This window comes from Mauremys mutica, chromosome 2, assembly GCF_020497125.1.
Source record: "Mauremys mutica isolate MM-2020 ecotype Southern chromosome 2, ASM2049712v1, whole genome shotgun sequence".
Classification (NCBI taxonomy): domain Eukaryota; kingdom Metazoa; phylum Chordata; order Testudines; family Geoemydidae; genus Mauremys; species Mauremys mutica.
In genome coordinates, this window is record NC_059073.1 from 81,749,893 (window position 1) to 81,764,598 (window position 14,706).

The 14,706-nt window shown below is 42.2% G+C and overlaps 1 protein-coding gene across 1 annotated transcript in view; it reads left to right on the top strand.

Moving 5' to 3' along the window:
* The first annotated feature begins 8,889 nt into the window (after positions 1-8,889).
* Positions 8,890-14,706, top strand: part of KCTD1 (potassium channel tetramerization domain containing 1) — a 145,851-nt gene continuing 140,034 nt past the window's right edge. Inside the window, exon 1 of the mRNA XM_045004483.1 lies at positions 8,890-9,032. Coding sequence (XP_044860418.1) covers positions 9,024-9,032 — 9 coding nt within the window. The 5' untranslated portion in view covers positions 8,890-9,023. The remainder of the gene's footprint in view (positions 9,033-14,706) is intronic.

The following is a 14,706-nucleotide window of genomic DNA, read 5'->3' on the forward strand; positions in this document are numbered from 1 at the left end:
TCTTCTCTTCTGCAGACTAAACAATCCCAGTTCCCTCAGCCTCTCCTCATAAGTCATGTGCTCCAGCCCCCTAATAATTTTTGTTGCCCTCTGCTGGACTCTCTTCAATTTATCCACATCCTTCTTGTATTGTGGGGCCCAAAACTGGACACAGTACTCCAAATGAGGCCTCACCAGTGTTGAGTAGAGGGGAATGATCACATCCCTTGATCTGCTGGAAATGCCCCTACTTATACAACCCAAAATGCCATTCGCCTTCTTGGCATCAAGGGCACACTGTTGACTCATATTCAGCTTTTCGTCCACCCTAACCCCTAGGTCCTTTTCTGCAGAACTGCTGCCCAGCCATTCGGTCCCTAGTCTGTAGCAGTGCATGGGATTCTTCCGTCCTAAGAGCAGGACTCTGCACTTGTCCTTGTTGAACCTCATCATATTTCTTTTGGCCTAATCCTCTAATTTGTCTAGGTCCCTCTGTATCCTAGCCCTACCCTCCAGCGTATCAACCACTCCTCCCAGTTTAGTGTCATCTGCAAACTTGCTAAGGGTGCAGTCCACACCATCCTCCAGATCGTTAATGAAGATATTGAATAAAACCGGCCCCAGCACCGACCCTTGGGGCACTCCACTTGATACCGGCTGCCAACTAGACATGGAACCATTGATCACTACCCGTTGAGCCCGACCATCTAGCCAGTTTTCTATCCACCTTACCGTCCATTCATCCAGCCCATACTTCTTTAACTTGCTGGCAAGAATACTGTGGGAGACTGTATCAAAAGTTTTGCTAAAGTCCAGAAATAGTACATCCACTGCTTTCCCCTCATCCACAGAGCCGGTTATCTCGTCATAGAAGGCAATTAGGTTAGTCAGGCATGACTTGCCCTTGGTGAATCCATGCTGACTGTTCCTGATCACTTTCCCCTCCTTTAAGTGGTTCAGGATTGATTCCTTGAGGACCTGTTCCATGATTTTTCCAGGGACTGAGGTGAGACTGACTGGCCTGTAGTTCCCTGGATCTTCCTTCTTCCCTTTTTTAAAGATGGGCACTACATTAGCTTTTTTCCAGTCATCCGGGACCTCCCCCGATCGCCATGATTTTTCAAAGATAATGGCCAATGGCTCTGCAATCTCATCGGCCAACTCCTTTAGCACCCTCGGATGCAGCGCATCCGGCCCCATGGACTTGTGCTCGTCCAGCTTTCCTAAATAGCCCCGAACTACTTCTTTCTCCACAGAGAGCTGGTCACCTCCTCCCCATACCGTGCTGCAGAGTGCAGCTGTCTGGGAGCTGACCTTGTCTGTGAAGACAGAGGCAAAAAAAGCATTGAGTACACTAGCTTTCTCCACATCCTCTGTCACTAGGTTCCCTCCCTCATTCAGCAAGGGGCCCACACTTTCCTTGACTTTCTTCCTGTTGCTAACATACCTAAAAAAACCCTTCTTGTTACTCCTAACATCTCCGGCTAGCTGCAACTCCAAGTGTGATTTGGCCTTCCTGATTTCACACCTGCATGCCTGAACAATATTTTTATACTCCTCCCTGGTTATTTGTCCAATCTTCCACTTCTTGTAAGCTGTTCTTTTGTGTTTAAGACGAGCAAGGATTTCACTGTTAAGCCAAGCTGGTCGCCTGCCATATTTACTTTTCTTCCTACAGATCAACATTCTCAAACTTGGGTGCTTAAAGTTAGCTTTCTAAATCCGTATTTAGGCATCTGAATTATAAATGGCCTGCAGCTCCCATTGATGTCAATGGGATTTGTGAGCTGAGCAGTTCTGAAAACTGTGAAAATTTAAAATTTAAAATACTGCCCCATGGCTCCATAACGTACCAAGCGCCAGGAGGAGGAGCAGCAGAGAGGGGCTTCCTGTGGAATTTCTCTATGGTCCTTGGGTCCTTGGGAAGCTCTGCCCCCTGTCCTCTCCATGGGCCTACAAACACTTTCCCCTCAAGGGTTCACAGATTCCAAGGCCAGAAGGGACCATTGTGATCATCTAGTCTGACTTCCTGTATAGCACAGGCCATACAACTTCCCCAAAATAATTCCTAGATCAGATCTTTTAGAAAAACAGCCAATCTTGGTTGAAAAATTGTCAGTGATAGAGAATCTACCTCGATCCTTGGTAAATTCTTTCAATGATTAATTACTCTAACCGTTAAAAAGTTACACCTTATTTGCAATCAGAATTTGTGTAGCTTCAACTTCCAGCCATTGGTTTGTGTTATACATTTCTCTACAGATATTATTAAATATTGGTTCCCGGTGAAGGTACTCAAGACTGTAATCAAGTCATCTGTTAACATTCTCACTGTTAAACTAAATAGATTGAGCTCTTTGAGTCTATCACTATAAGACACATTTTTCAATCCTTTAATCATTCTCGTGGTTCTTCTCTAAACTCTCTCCAACTTAATCACCATCCTTCTTGAATTGTGGACACCAGAACTAGACACAGGATTCCAGCAGCAGTTGCACCATTGCCAAATACAGAGGTAAAATAACCTCTCTACTTCTGCTCAAGATTCCTATGTTTGTGCATTTAAGGATTGCATTAGCCCTTTTGGCCACAACATCACACTGGTAGCTCATGTTCAGCTGATTATCCACCATTACCCGCCTACCCCCATCCCCAAAAATCTTTTTCAGAGTCACTGCTTTCCAGGATAGATTCTCCCATTCTGTAAGTATGGACTATATTATTTATTCCTAGATTGGGGTGGGCAAACTATGGCCCGGATCCGGCCTGCCAGCCATTTTAATCTAGCCCTCAAGCTTCCGCTGGGGAGCAGGGTCTGGGGCTTGTCCCACTTCAGTGCTCCAGCCGGGGAGCAGGGTCGGGGGCCACTCCACACGACTCCTGGAAGCAGCGGCATGTCCCCCCTCCGGCTCCTATGCATAGGGGAAGCCAGAGGGCTCCACTCTGCCCCCGCCCCAAGCACCGCCCCCACAGCTCCTATTGGGAACTGTGGCCAATGGGAGCTCTGGGTGTCGTGCCTGCGGATGGGGCAGTGCGCAGTGCTGTCTGGCTGTGCAGGAGCCAGAGCGGGGACATGCTGCTGCTTCTGGGAGCCACTTGAGGTAAGTGCCACTTGGAGCCTGCACCCCAGAGCCTCTCCCCATGCCCCAACTCCTGCCCCAGCCCTGATCCCCCTCCTGCCGTCTGAACCCCTCCGTCGCAGCCCGGAGCACCCTTCTGCACCCCAAACTCCTTATCCCAAGCCCCACCCCAGAGCCCCCACCGCCAGCTGGAGCCCTCACTGTCCCCCCCACAGCCCATTCCCCCACCCCAGCCTGGAGCCCCCTCCCACACTCTGAACTCCTCATTTCTGGCCCCACCCTAGAGCCCACACCCCCAACCAGGGCCCTTACACCCTCCTGCACCCCAATCCCAATTTTGTGAGCATTCATGGCCCGCCATACAATTTCTATTCCCAGATGTGTCCCTCGGGCCAAAAAGTTTGCCCACCGTGTCCTAGATGTATACATTTACATTTAGCCATATTAAAATGCATATTGTTTTCTTGTGCTCAACTTACCAGGTGATCCACATCACTCTGTATTAGTGACCTGTCCTTTTCATTATTTACCAGTCCCCCAATTTTTGTATCATCTGCAAACTTTATTGATGATTTTGTTTTCTTCCAGGTTATTACTAAAATGTTAAATAGCATAGGACCAAAAACTTATACTTGCGGGAGTCCCCTAGAAACATACTTGTTTGACTGATACTTCTATTCTACCATCCATTTGGATGAATACTATTGTTAGGATTCATTTTGCTTCTAATATACCTTTTTAAAAAGTCCTTATTGTCCTTAACTTTGCTGGCTGTAGATTTTTTTTGTACCTTTACTTCCCTTATCAATTTTCTACAGGTCTTAGTTTCTGATTTATATTCATTACTATTAATTTTCCCTTTCTTCCATTATTATGTATTATAATTGTTTATAGCTGTCTTCATTTCTCCTCTGAACCAGGTCAGTTTTTAAACCAATATATAGCCTTATTCCTCAATTGTGGGATAGTGGCTTTTGGGGCACTTAATGAAGTGTCTTAAATGTTTGTCAGGAATGTCAGAAATTCCATGTGGAAACGCTGATGTTTTTCTAGAGATGAGTATGATTTAACCAATAATTATGAGGAGGTGTTGTAATACCATGATATCTACCATGAAGAGTTAAATAAGCTTCACCTGCTATGACAACATAAGCAACAATTTCTTCATTAGATCAGTAGCATAGCGTACACCCATCAAAAATTCTGAAGGAAGGTTAAAGTTGCGTAGAAAACTCAACAACTTTAATGCCACAGATTCTGGTGATTCATGTTATGGTGCAGAGAAAGGGGATGCCTCCTTGTATACCAGACAACAAACAGTTGTGGCCTTCCCAACCTGTGGATATTCCAAGATCTTCTAGAGGTCTCAGGGCAGCCAAAAAGGCCTAGAACTTTCATGCCTGTACCCAGGGGCAGCTCTATGTATTTTGCCGCCCCAAGCACGGCAGTCAGGCTGCTTTCGGTGGTGCGCCTGCGGGAGGTCCACCGGTCCCGCGCCTTTGGCGTACCCGCAGCCGAATTACCACTGAAACCGCGGGACCAGCAGACCTCCCGCAGGCATGCCGCCAAAGGCAGCCTGACTACCATCCTCACGGCGACCGGCAAGCTGCCCACCATGGCTTGCCGGCCCAGGCACGCGCTTGGTGCACTGATGCCTGGAGCCACCCCTGCCTGTACCTCTTCTTTCTTTGTGGCTGTTTGCCATGCAGAATATGACAGTGTAACCTGATGTAGAGAAACATTTGAAGGTCTGAAGAGTTGAGCCTGGGGAGAACATCACTACTCAAGTTCCATACTTTCCAGAACTGCTGAGTCATAATTAGGACTCCGTGTCTGTCACTGAGATTGTGCAAGTCACAGTTTCCTTGACTGTCAGCAATCTCCATGACTTCTGAAGGGGGCAAAATACCCATGACTATATCATAGCATTAGTCATAATTGCGTGAAGTTGGAATGTACGGGGTCAGGGTAATGGAAGATGCTGCTGTACAAGCTTACCTACCTCCTTTTGATGAACTTTTGAGCAGAGGCTTTTTTTCTCAATGCTCTTTTTTGATGGCTCATACTACTTAAGTACAAACCAGTTTTGCAAAAAAATATAACCATGGAAATCTATTTCTTAAAGTACTGTATTGAAATTTTGCAGATGAAGCACACAAATGCATATTTCAGTCATTCATGAGGGAATAATGAATATGGAGGAACCACATCCATAAATCTCCTGTCTCAAAACACTACTTAAATTCCTTTCTGATTGTTTCTTCAAAAAAATCCATCCCATATGGAATGACCAATACATGCAACTGTTGCTAGCTTTTATTTCTGCTTTTAGCTGCTATGTATTTTTTTAATCTGAGATTACAACAGGTATGGAAGTTATGTAACTGTTCTGGAAAACTTTGAAAATAAGGTCAAATTGACAGAAGGGCCTTCCTGAGAATGGCCTCTGTACTTGTTTCCAGACAGGATTACAGTTAAATCAAAAATAATGCCCTGGGGTAAGCGGACACATATGATCTGCAGCCTTTAGAAGACTTGCCTCTTCAAAAAGCTGCAATTTTCCACACGGTTAACATTGACAATTATATAGAAAAACTATTGTAGTTTTCCAGAGGCTAATTACAAACAGGTGATGGTTTGAGCACAACTTCAGAAATCAAATACTGAGCTCATTAATGTTGCTATTCAGCTTCAGTAACATATTCATAATTCACAAACACAATATAGTTTTATGTGAATTTATTTTAAAAATTTGCCCAAATAAAATAGAATAGAATTTGGTTTCACATGCTGCCCTCTGTATGCAAAATATCCCCAAGCAGTTAATAAAGTTAAACTGTGGCAACACAATAATTTGTATAGATACATGTGGCAACTATTATGGATCCAATTCATCTGTCATGGGATTTTACTGATTTCAGTAATATAAGCCTAGATCTCCAACAAAATCACACCAGGGATCAATCATTTTGGCCCTGTGTTCTTAGCAATAGTTTCACAGAGCCATGGACATTAGAAGCTGTGACCAGAGGGAGGAGTACCATAACCGGAACACTGGGGATTTTTCTTCTGTTCTTTTTTTGGAAAGCAAAGCACTATGGAATTTTTAACTTTAATCTGAACAACCATTTAGAGACCTTAGGGACCTCATTTTCATATGTCAGGTTAGATCCTTCTCTGATGTGACTCAGAATAGTCTCCTCTTTCACCTGGGCTATGTAGATTTTATTTATTTAACATTTGTGGTAGCACCTAGAGGTGAGAACCAAGTTTGAACCCAATAATGCTAGGTTGCACTGGCATACAGGAAATGACAGTCCCTGCCCCCCAAAACTTACAATTTACAGCCAAAAAGCTGGCCCCTCATCTGACTGAAAGGATGACATTTCTAGAAAGAAACACCACCATCACTGGTACTACACTGGAGTGTCAACTTTGGGTATGAATTCAAGTCCTGATGTGAGACCTACGATTTTCTGACTCAGAGCTGAAAGTGTTACCAAATGAGCCTTCTGGATGCAATAACTATATTGCTCTTGCTTCTTAAGAAAATGTATTTTTCTTATCAAACACTGACATCATTTGATAAAGTTTTTCATACCTTTTAAAGAATATTGTTTTTTCCTTACCTTTGTTTATAACCATTTGCAAGTTTAAGATTTAAATTTGTTTCTTTACTGAATTATTTCCCCTCCATTATGCACGTTGATAATGAGTGCCAGGCTGCTGGCATTGCTTTATTTATTTATTAGAATGAGAGCACTGAAGCATTTAAAATAGATACACATAAAGAACCATAAAGAATCTGCAAAAAGACACAAAGTAACAGAAAAAAGGTCAGAATGTAGGTCTATCACACTTTGCACAGTTTCCCTTTAACATGCCACTTGGTGAATGGCAGACTTTAAAATTTAGTTTATTATATTTTATTGACAGAGACAGAAGATTCTTTCAGAATATAAACCAATCTTTGATTTCTTGAAAATGACTAAACTACCAAAGCTGAAACCTGACAATATATAACATCACTAGAATTTACAATACCCAGATTTCACAAACCCATATGGGAAAGGGTATTGTAGAATGGAGTTTTTCTTTAATAGTATTAATAATTAGGAAGGTAGTGGAAGGTTTAATTTGAAAATGTAACTGAATTAGCCAGGAATTTCACGGTACTGAGCATTTCTTAGGATAGTTAGGATGCCCAGTCACCTCAACAAAGTTTTTTCTCTTTGATTGTAGTCAATCACGCCCAATTAGTTAGTCTGTAGGCATGTGTGTCTTAAATATTGTAATGACAAAGTATTTGGGAAATGGTCTGGTTCTTTGTGGGAAATCTTGCCAAGTTGCTATCCACTACCATTCCAAAAAATGTATTGATTTTGTTGAAAGTGTTTAGGAAGCGAATTTGTCGTTCCTTATTTTTGTGTGTGTTGCAGCAATTGCCTTAAGGAAAAAGGGATGGCTTTTATTTTATTTACACTTTAAAGCATAAAAAAATCAAAAGCGAATTGCAGGCATTTGCTGGATATGTCTGGTTCCATACAAGAGTTTATTGAGCATCTTTGGCTTTACAGCCTGGTCTTTTTCATAAGAAATGTCAGCAAAGTCTTTGAATTAATGGACTGTGAAGTGCTCAGAAACATACCGTTTCAAAAAGTATACTGGAAGGATGTGACACTAATGGGAGGTGACCAATGGGTTTCTGACAAAATAGCCCATTGTAACTAAAAAGGAATTAATATGACTACATATGGCTTTGTTCAAAGCTACTGTGTATAAAATAGTGGGGTGTCTAGGTTAAGAAGGGAGCAATATACTAACCCCCATCAAGTAATGGATGTTAACATTATTTCAGTCATCCTGGTTTAGCTTTCTTCAGAGAAAGAGGGGTGGCAAACTCACTAGACAAGTAAAGGAAATGTTTAGGGTTCCATTTTAAATGGCTAATTGGAGAAAGAAAGTTAGCAGCGTTTGTGAGCAGTGTCATATGAATCTAAATGGTAAATTCCTGGATTTGCTTACATGGATTTTGTTTTATTTTAATTTCGCTGTTTAAAAAAATGCAGTGAAACTCCTTCAATCTTTTTGCAATTCTGCATGGTTGAGCATTTGAAATGAGTTTGTGTATTACCCCCAGGCATTGATTCAGACTTGATTGGGGCAAAGCAGACTCCATGTGCTTATTTTTATACACGTCATTTGGGAAGTTATATAGCCACGGGAACAGAAAATGTGTTGCTCCATTGCCAAATTATCACATATCCCTTGATCAAACCGGGAGGTGATCCTAGTCAACAAGTTGTGCGACCTTAGTGCAACGGCAATGTCAGGTCAACTTGGGAAAGTGAAGAGGCAAATCTAAATACAAATAATAATAATAATAAAAAAAGAAACAACCAACAATCCTTATAATTATCATCATCTGCTGCTTTTCCCTCTTCTGGCAAAGAAACACTCCATCCATTTGCAGAAATCGCCCGCGGAAACGTTACATCAAAACTAATCACAACGATTAAAATCAGCTTTTCTGTGCAAGAGGAGAGTAAAACGCAAGTTGGAGGCTGGAATGAGTCTCTTTTTTCCACACACAAAAAAACCTGAAAAAAAATTACATGATATATCTATATCTATCTATCTATATATATGCACGTTTTGAAGGAGATCAATGTTATGCCTGTGTGATCAGTTAATTTAATTTAACTTTTATTGTGGAGATTGATTTAGACTAGAGGTAGAGACATGAGCTAATTGTATCCTGATCCTTGCCTTGAGGGGTTTTAAAGCCCTGGAGCAACTATTCTCTGTATTTTGTTCTGTCTACCTTAGCCAAGCTATTGCATTTCTCTCTGGTGTAGCGAGGAGAGCAGATCGCTGCTGGGAGAGAGAAATATCGGAAGTGGGGAGGAAAAAGGGGGAAAGGACTTGGGGAGAGAAGAGCGAGAGAGAGACTTTGTGGCTTCAATGTTTCAGGTAAGATCTGGCTGTTTGGGATTGTTATTATTTGCTAAGGAGGGTATGGCTGGGACTCTGGGCGCAACTCGCTTTTACGCATGTGCCAGGCAATGGGAGAGCGCTGCACCCTCCTATAGCCACAGAGAGGGAGAGGGAGAGACACGGGGCTGGCAAATCTCCCACCTCTAGTTCGCTGGGCCGGGGGGATGCGAGCTCCGCTGCGAGCGTGCAGGAACGGACTGGGCGGCGGGGGAGGGAGGTGCGGCGGGGTTTTCCCTCTGCGTCCCCCGCCCAGCCCTGCCTGCGAGCTCGCCCCGGCTTGCTGCAGCCGTTTGCTCTCCCTTGCGCATTGCCGAACCGGCTCCCGGGGTGCGTGTGTGTCCGGGGGGGGGCAAGCGGCTCCCCGCAGCGCGGCCGGGGGCCAGGCGGGCCCGGCCGGGCTCGCATTGTTCCGCGGCTGGCCCGTGCTGGCGGGCGCGGCGCCATTGTGCGGGCGGTGCAGCAGCTCGCTCCCCCTGCCCGCGCGGGGACCCCCCGCCGCTCCCTGCACACGCGGCCCGGGCCCCCATGTCCCCCTGGGCGGAGCGGGGGGGGCGGTAATGGTCGGGGCCGGGCTCGCTCCCTTCCCGCCGGGCCGGGCTCCCTCGCCGCCACTGTGGGGGGTGCCCCGGGGGCAGCGGCGCGCGGTGCTTTGCCTGCGGGGAGAAACCTGCTGGTGCCCGGAAAGCCCCGCGCGGCGCTGCCGCGGGGCCAGGGCAAGGCTGAGCGCCTCTCGCCGAGCAGCTGATGCCGCTCTGCGGCACGTGCCCCGGGCCCCCTGTGTCTGGGCGCGGGGCGCCTGGCGAGCACGTAGCCATTGTCCTGCCAAAGCCGCTTCCGACAGCCCCGAGCGGCTGGGGCGGAGGCAACCTGCGGAGTTACCGCGAATTGCAGTGGGGGGCTGCTGCTGCTGCTTGCAGAGGTTGGGGGGCAGCAGCGCCCAGGAACTGGCCGGTATCCCTGGGGCTTTGGCGCCCTGGCTTGTCTCGGGGGTGTAAAATCCTGCTGCCCTCGCAGCGCGCTTAGTCTGCTGGATACTGCAAAGTAGCCACATTCAAATAAATCTTGTGAGTGTGTGGGCTTCCCTCCCCCTTCGCGGTAGAGAGGGGATGGTTTAACATACTCGTTCTTTAAGAAATGTTCCCCTTCTGTTTTCAATCAACTAAGCTGGCAGCTAGATACAAGTTTATTTGAGAATACCCTCTGGGTACCAAGCATGCTTGGATTGTTTTAGCAAATTAAAAACGAGCAAAATGCTTTTACCTTCTCAGCAGTAGACTTTTGAAGAGACCTCATGTTTTTAAGCAAAAGAGGTAAAGGGAGAAAAAAAAATCCAAATATACCCAAAACCTCTCTGAATGTGTGAAAAGACAAATGAGTTTTCTTTAAATAGTCCCCTTTCACTAGTAAACTGCTATTAGAGTAAAAAGTTTAAAACTAAACATTTTATCTATCCCTTTTTATTAAATAAGTTGCAAAGCTATTTCAGCCATTTCTAAGTTAATATTTTATATATGCTATTCTTGATTCATAGTTGAAGGGAAATCTGTTTATATTTTGTTATGATGTAAGATGGTGCTATTAGTTCACTAGAATTGCATGCTGGCTAAAACTATCTTGATCCCAACTCCAACTGCTATTTGAATGTAAACGATTAGCAGTTATTATAGTGATAACACTGCTGGATTTTTGGTAATTGCACAGTGTGATATCAATGAAGGTGATCAAACAGCGTAGAAGTTTTCCAAATGTAGGAAAGTTTGTGATTCATAAAAATGAATCTTCAATTTATATTAATTAGGTTAAACCACATACTTAAGGACATTTTTAACTAGTTCACTCAGAGAGACACTTAGTGAAATTTAATACCACATATTCAAAATGACTGCAGTGATTTTGGTGTATTAATTATGCCTGAAGCATAACAGGGAAATGTTCTAGCACACACTAGAGGTCCCTCTTATAGCTGTAAGATTGTTAGCGTGTTTACAGTTCTTTTAAGTCTCTGTGTTTGAATAACATCAACTGCGTCTGCAATATCAACTTAGTGTATTTTTATTACAATAATGAAGCAGTGACTCCAGTCAACTACTTTTTTGTCATTTGGGCACTTATGAGTGAGATAATGTACAAATAAGCTCTAACGCTGATTAGAATGGAACTAATTCTAGGCCAGTGGTTCTCAAACTTTTGTATTGGTGATCCCTTTCACACAGCAAACCTATGAGTGCGACACCCCCCGCGCCCCAATTTAAAACACTTTTTTATATTTAACACTATTATAAATGCTGGAGGTGAAGTTGGGTTTGTGGGTGGAGGCAGCTAGCTTGCAACCCCCCATGTAATAATCTTGCAACCCCCTGAGGAGTCATGAGCCCCAGTTTGAGAACCTGTGTTAGGCATTGATTTTAAGAGAAGGGAAAAGTGATTTGATATCTATGAATTAAATATCTTTGTTCCAAGAAATGTCAGTCCCAAATCCTAAATTTCTTAGTGTTGCTTAATCTTTACTCAGGTAAAACTCCCACTGAAGTCTACAAATAAATAAGGATCCCAGGTTTTGGTTCATGGTTAATAAGGGAAAAAATATTGAAATATTAAAGCGAGTAAAGGGCTGAGTATTAAGTAAGATTAGGTGATGAAAATAACAGTACCTTTATCAGTCTGCATACTCAGAAACCTTACAAACATTAACTAAATCTCACAACCTCCATGTAATGTAAGCAAGAATTATCACCATTTTACAGGTGAAGAAACTGAGATACAAATTAGTTCAATGATTTGCCAGAGGCCCCTTAGCATGTAAATGATAGAGCTGGGATTAGTGGGACAGATTCTAATCTTTTCCCAGTTTAAGATGGTGTAACCATTGACTCCAGCAGAGTTACCTCGATTTAAATCAGATTCAGATGCCCACTCAGTGCTCAATCCCCTCTGATTTGACATTCAGTTTTGAATGGGGCCAAATTAGAAGTAAAAGTTTAGTAGTGGTTCTTAGTGGATTTTTGTAAGTACTTTTTGAAAAGACAAATTACTGTGTTCTACTATAAACATTTGAAACTTTAGGACTACTTTTGCTATCAAGACTTTTTTTTATTTTCTGTTCCAGTTTTTTGTATCAGCATGATTAAAAAATTGGGATGTTTTGTTTGTTTTTAAAATGAACTAATTGCTCAGGTCTAGTGTTGCTTTTGTTGTTGGTTTCTCAGAAGTAACACTTAGGTTTCACTGGATGAAACCTTGTGTTTTAGGGTGGAGGAAATGGGGAACAAATTATTTTGCAAGATCAAGACTTCCATTCATTAAAAATTTTACTCATGCAAAAATGAAAAATTAAATGACTTTATTGGGTACAAAAATGCCTGCTCATTTCATTCACAAAGGAAATGCAACATGCAAATGACCCACATACACATTCTCATTGATAGGATTAGGATGAGTTTATGTATGCAGAAAATGTAATGTGAAGGGAAATACCCACCGATCATAACACATCTGGGCGCATGATTTAAAATCAGAATCTTTCACAATTACAAGAATATCATAGCTACCACTCACACTCTCAGACAGCATTTCAAATGAGCTAGAATGGACAGGAGTGATGTTTTTGTCCATTTTCCATCCTTACTGCTTTAAAAAATGTCATGATACTGCAAAATACATGCATTTGGGTTTTGACTAATGTCTTCACTGTTAATTTTTTGTCACTATTATATATTAGTAGATACAACATGACATCACCAAAATATATTGGAAAGTTTCTAATTTCACAAACCTAACAATCAGTTAATCTAAAACTTCCTTAATAATCATACTTAGCACTTATGTAGCATTTTACATCTTCAAGGGATTGATAATTAATCAGTGATTAACACTTTTGTAAGGTCAGAAAACATACAGAAGGCTTTATGCCATGTAAATCAAGAGTAATTTATCTGAAGTCAATGGATACTTATAAAACTGTTGTAAGAAAGAACAGAATCAGGCCCATGGAATGTATGTGGCTTGCCTGTAACCACTCTGAGGGAGAGCTCTGTAGAGCTTGAAAGCTTGTGTCACTAACAGAAGTTGGTTCAATAAATTCATAAAAGATATTGCCTCACCCATGTGGTATTTCTTAATATTCTGGGACTGACTGCTACAACAACACTGCATACAGTGGCAGAGCTAGTTTTTAAAACGAATGAAGTCCTAGGTCCCAGTTTCATGCTCAATCCAGTAAACAACACTGCCTCACTTGCAATGTGTGCAACTGCTCTGCTCCCAGATGCCAATCAGAAGTGACTATTTGCAAAGATGCCTTATTTTGGAACCCTGATGTACAGTTGCAGTATAGCCAAGTTGGATCTCCTTCCAGGAAACAAATTTAAGGAGGGAGGGGAGTGTTTTCAAAAAACACAATTCTTAGTTTAATAAATCTTTTCTGTTGGTCTGCATTTTATTTTGTTATCTTTACAATTGGGTAAAACTAAGCTCTGAGATAATTCCATTGACTTCTGTGCAGTTGCACCAAGAATTAATTTGCCTTACTATATTAAAATATATATTGTCCTACTTTCTGTAGAATATAATCTCACTTTTGCAGTTTGGAAGAAAAACAGATAAAATGCACATCTTCATTTTATTTTAATTTTATCTGCTTTGCTGTTTGTGCAATTTATAAGTAATATTCATTGCTCTACTTCTCTGGTGATATGATTGTGTGTATATTTATATATATAGAGAGAGAAAAAGCTGTAACTGGTTCCTTTTTTAAACTGATACCTTAAAATTAAAAGGCAAGCTTATGAATGTCATAAGCCAGTTTTGCATATATGATGTATGCTAATACAATACTAACATGTTTAGGTTTTGTAGTATTAATTTTAATCATGCTTTTGATTCAAAAAATCAATTAACACTCTATATCAGATTGACCCAAATTTGCTTTTGATGCCTGTTCAGTTGCTGTGAGCCAATGCAGAATAAATCGCTCACCTAATATCCTTTTTCTGAATACTGTTCATATGGATACTCCAGTTTACAGCAAAAGTTAGGAGCTAGAGATGGTTAGCACATTATTGGAAATGCAGCTATGTAGATAGGTGATGCGTGTGCAGTTCAAGTCTATTATGAAGGAGAAAACTCTCTAATGCTGACATTCTTCTATGCCTCTTGGTCTTTCCTCCCCGCTATACTGAACAAACTTGAATGGGAATTAATACACCTTCTGGATAGGGGCCTTTAAAAACTAAATTAAAACTGCAATGCATAATCACCTCCATGTGATGGGGAAGGGGATTCTCGCTTATATCCAGAATTGTGACAATCAAGTGGCTCTTTCAGTCTGAGTCTCAAACCTTTGAGAATATGGATTTCAGTAGACTTTGGATCAGGACCTCAAGGTATCAGTTGAGTTCTCCAACAGTTGTTAGGTTATCTAGGACAGAGCAACCTATTTGAAAATTGGGGCGTTATTACTGACAAAAGTAATCCCATATTATCAAAGGTATTTGGATGTTTAACTCATTAATATCAATGGGAGTGAAGTGCCTAATACCTCCAAAGATCTGGGCCAAACTGTTTTCTGTCAGTTAAGTCAGTTTTAAGTGATGTAGAAATGGAGAGACACGGTGAAGTAACACTGTATAAGTCCCACAGCTAATTCCTTCCT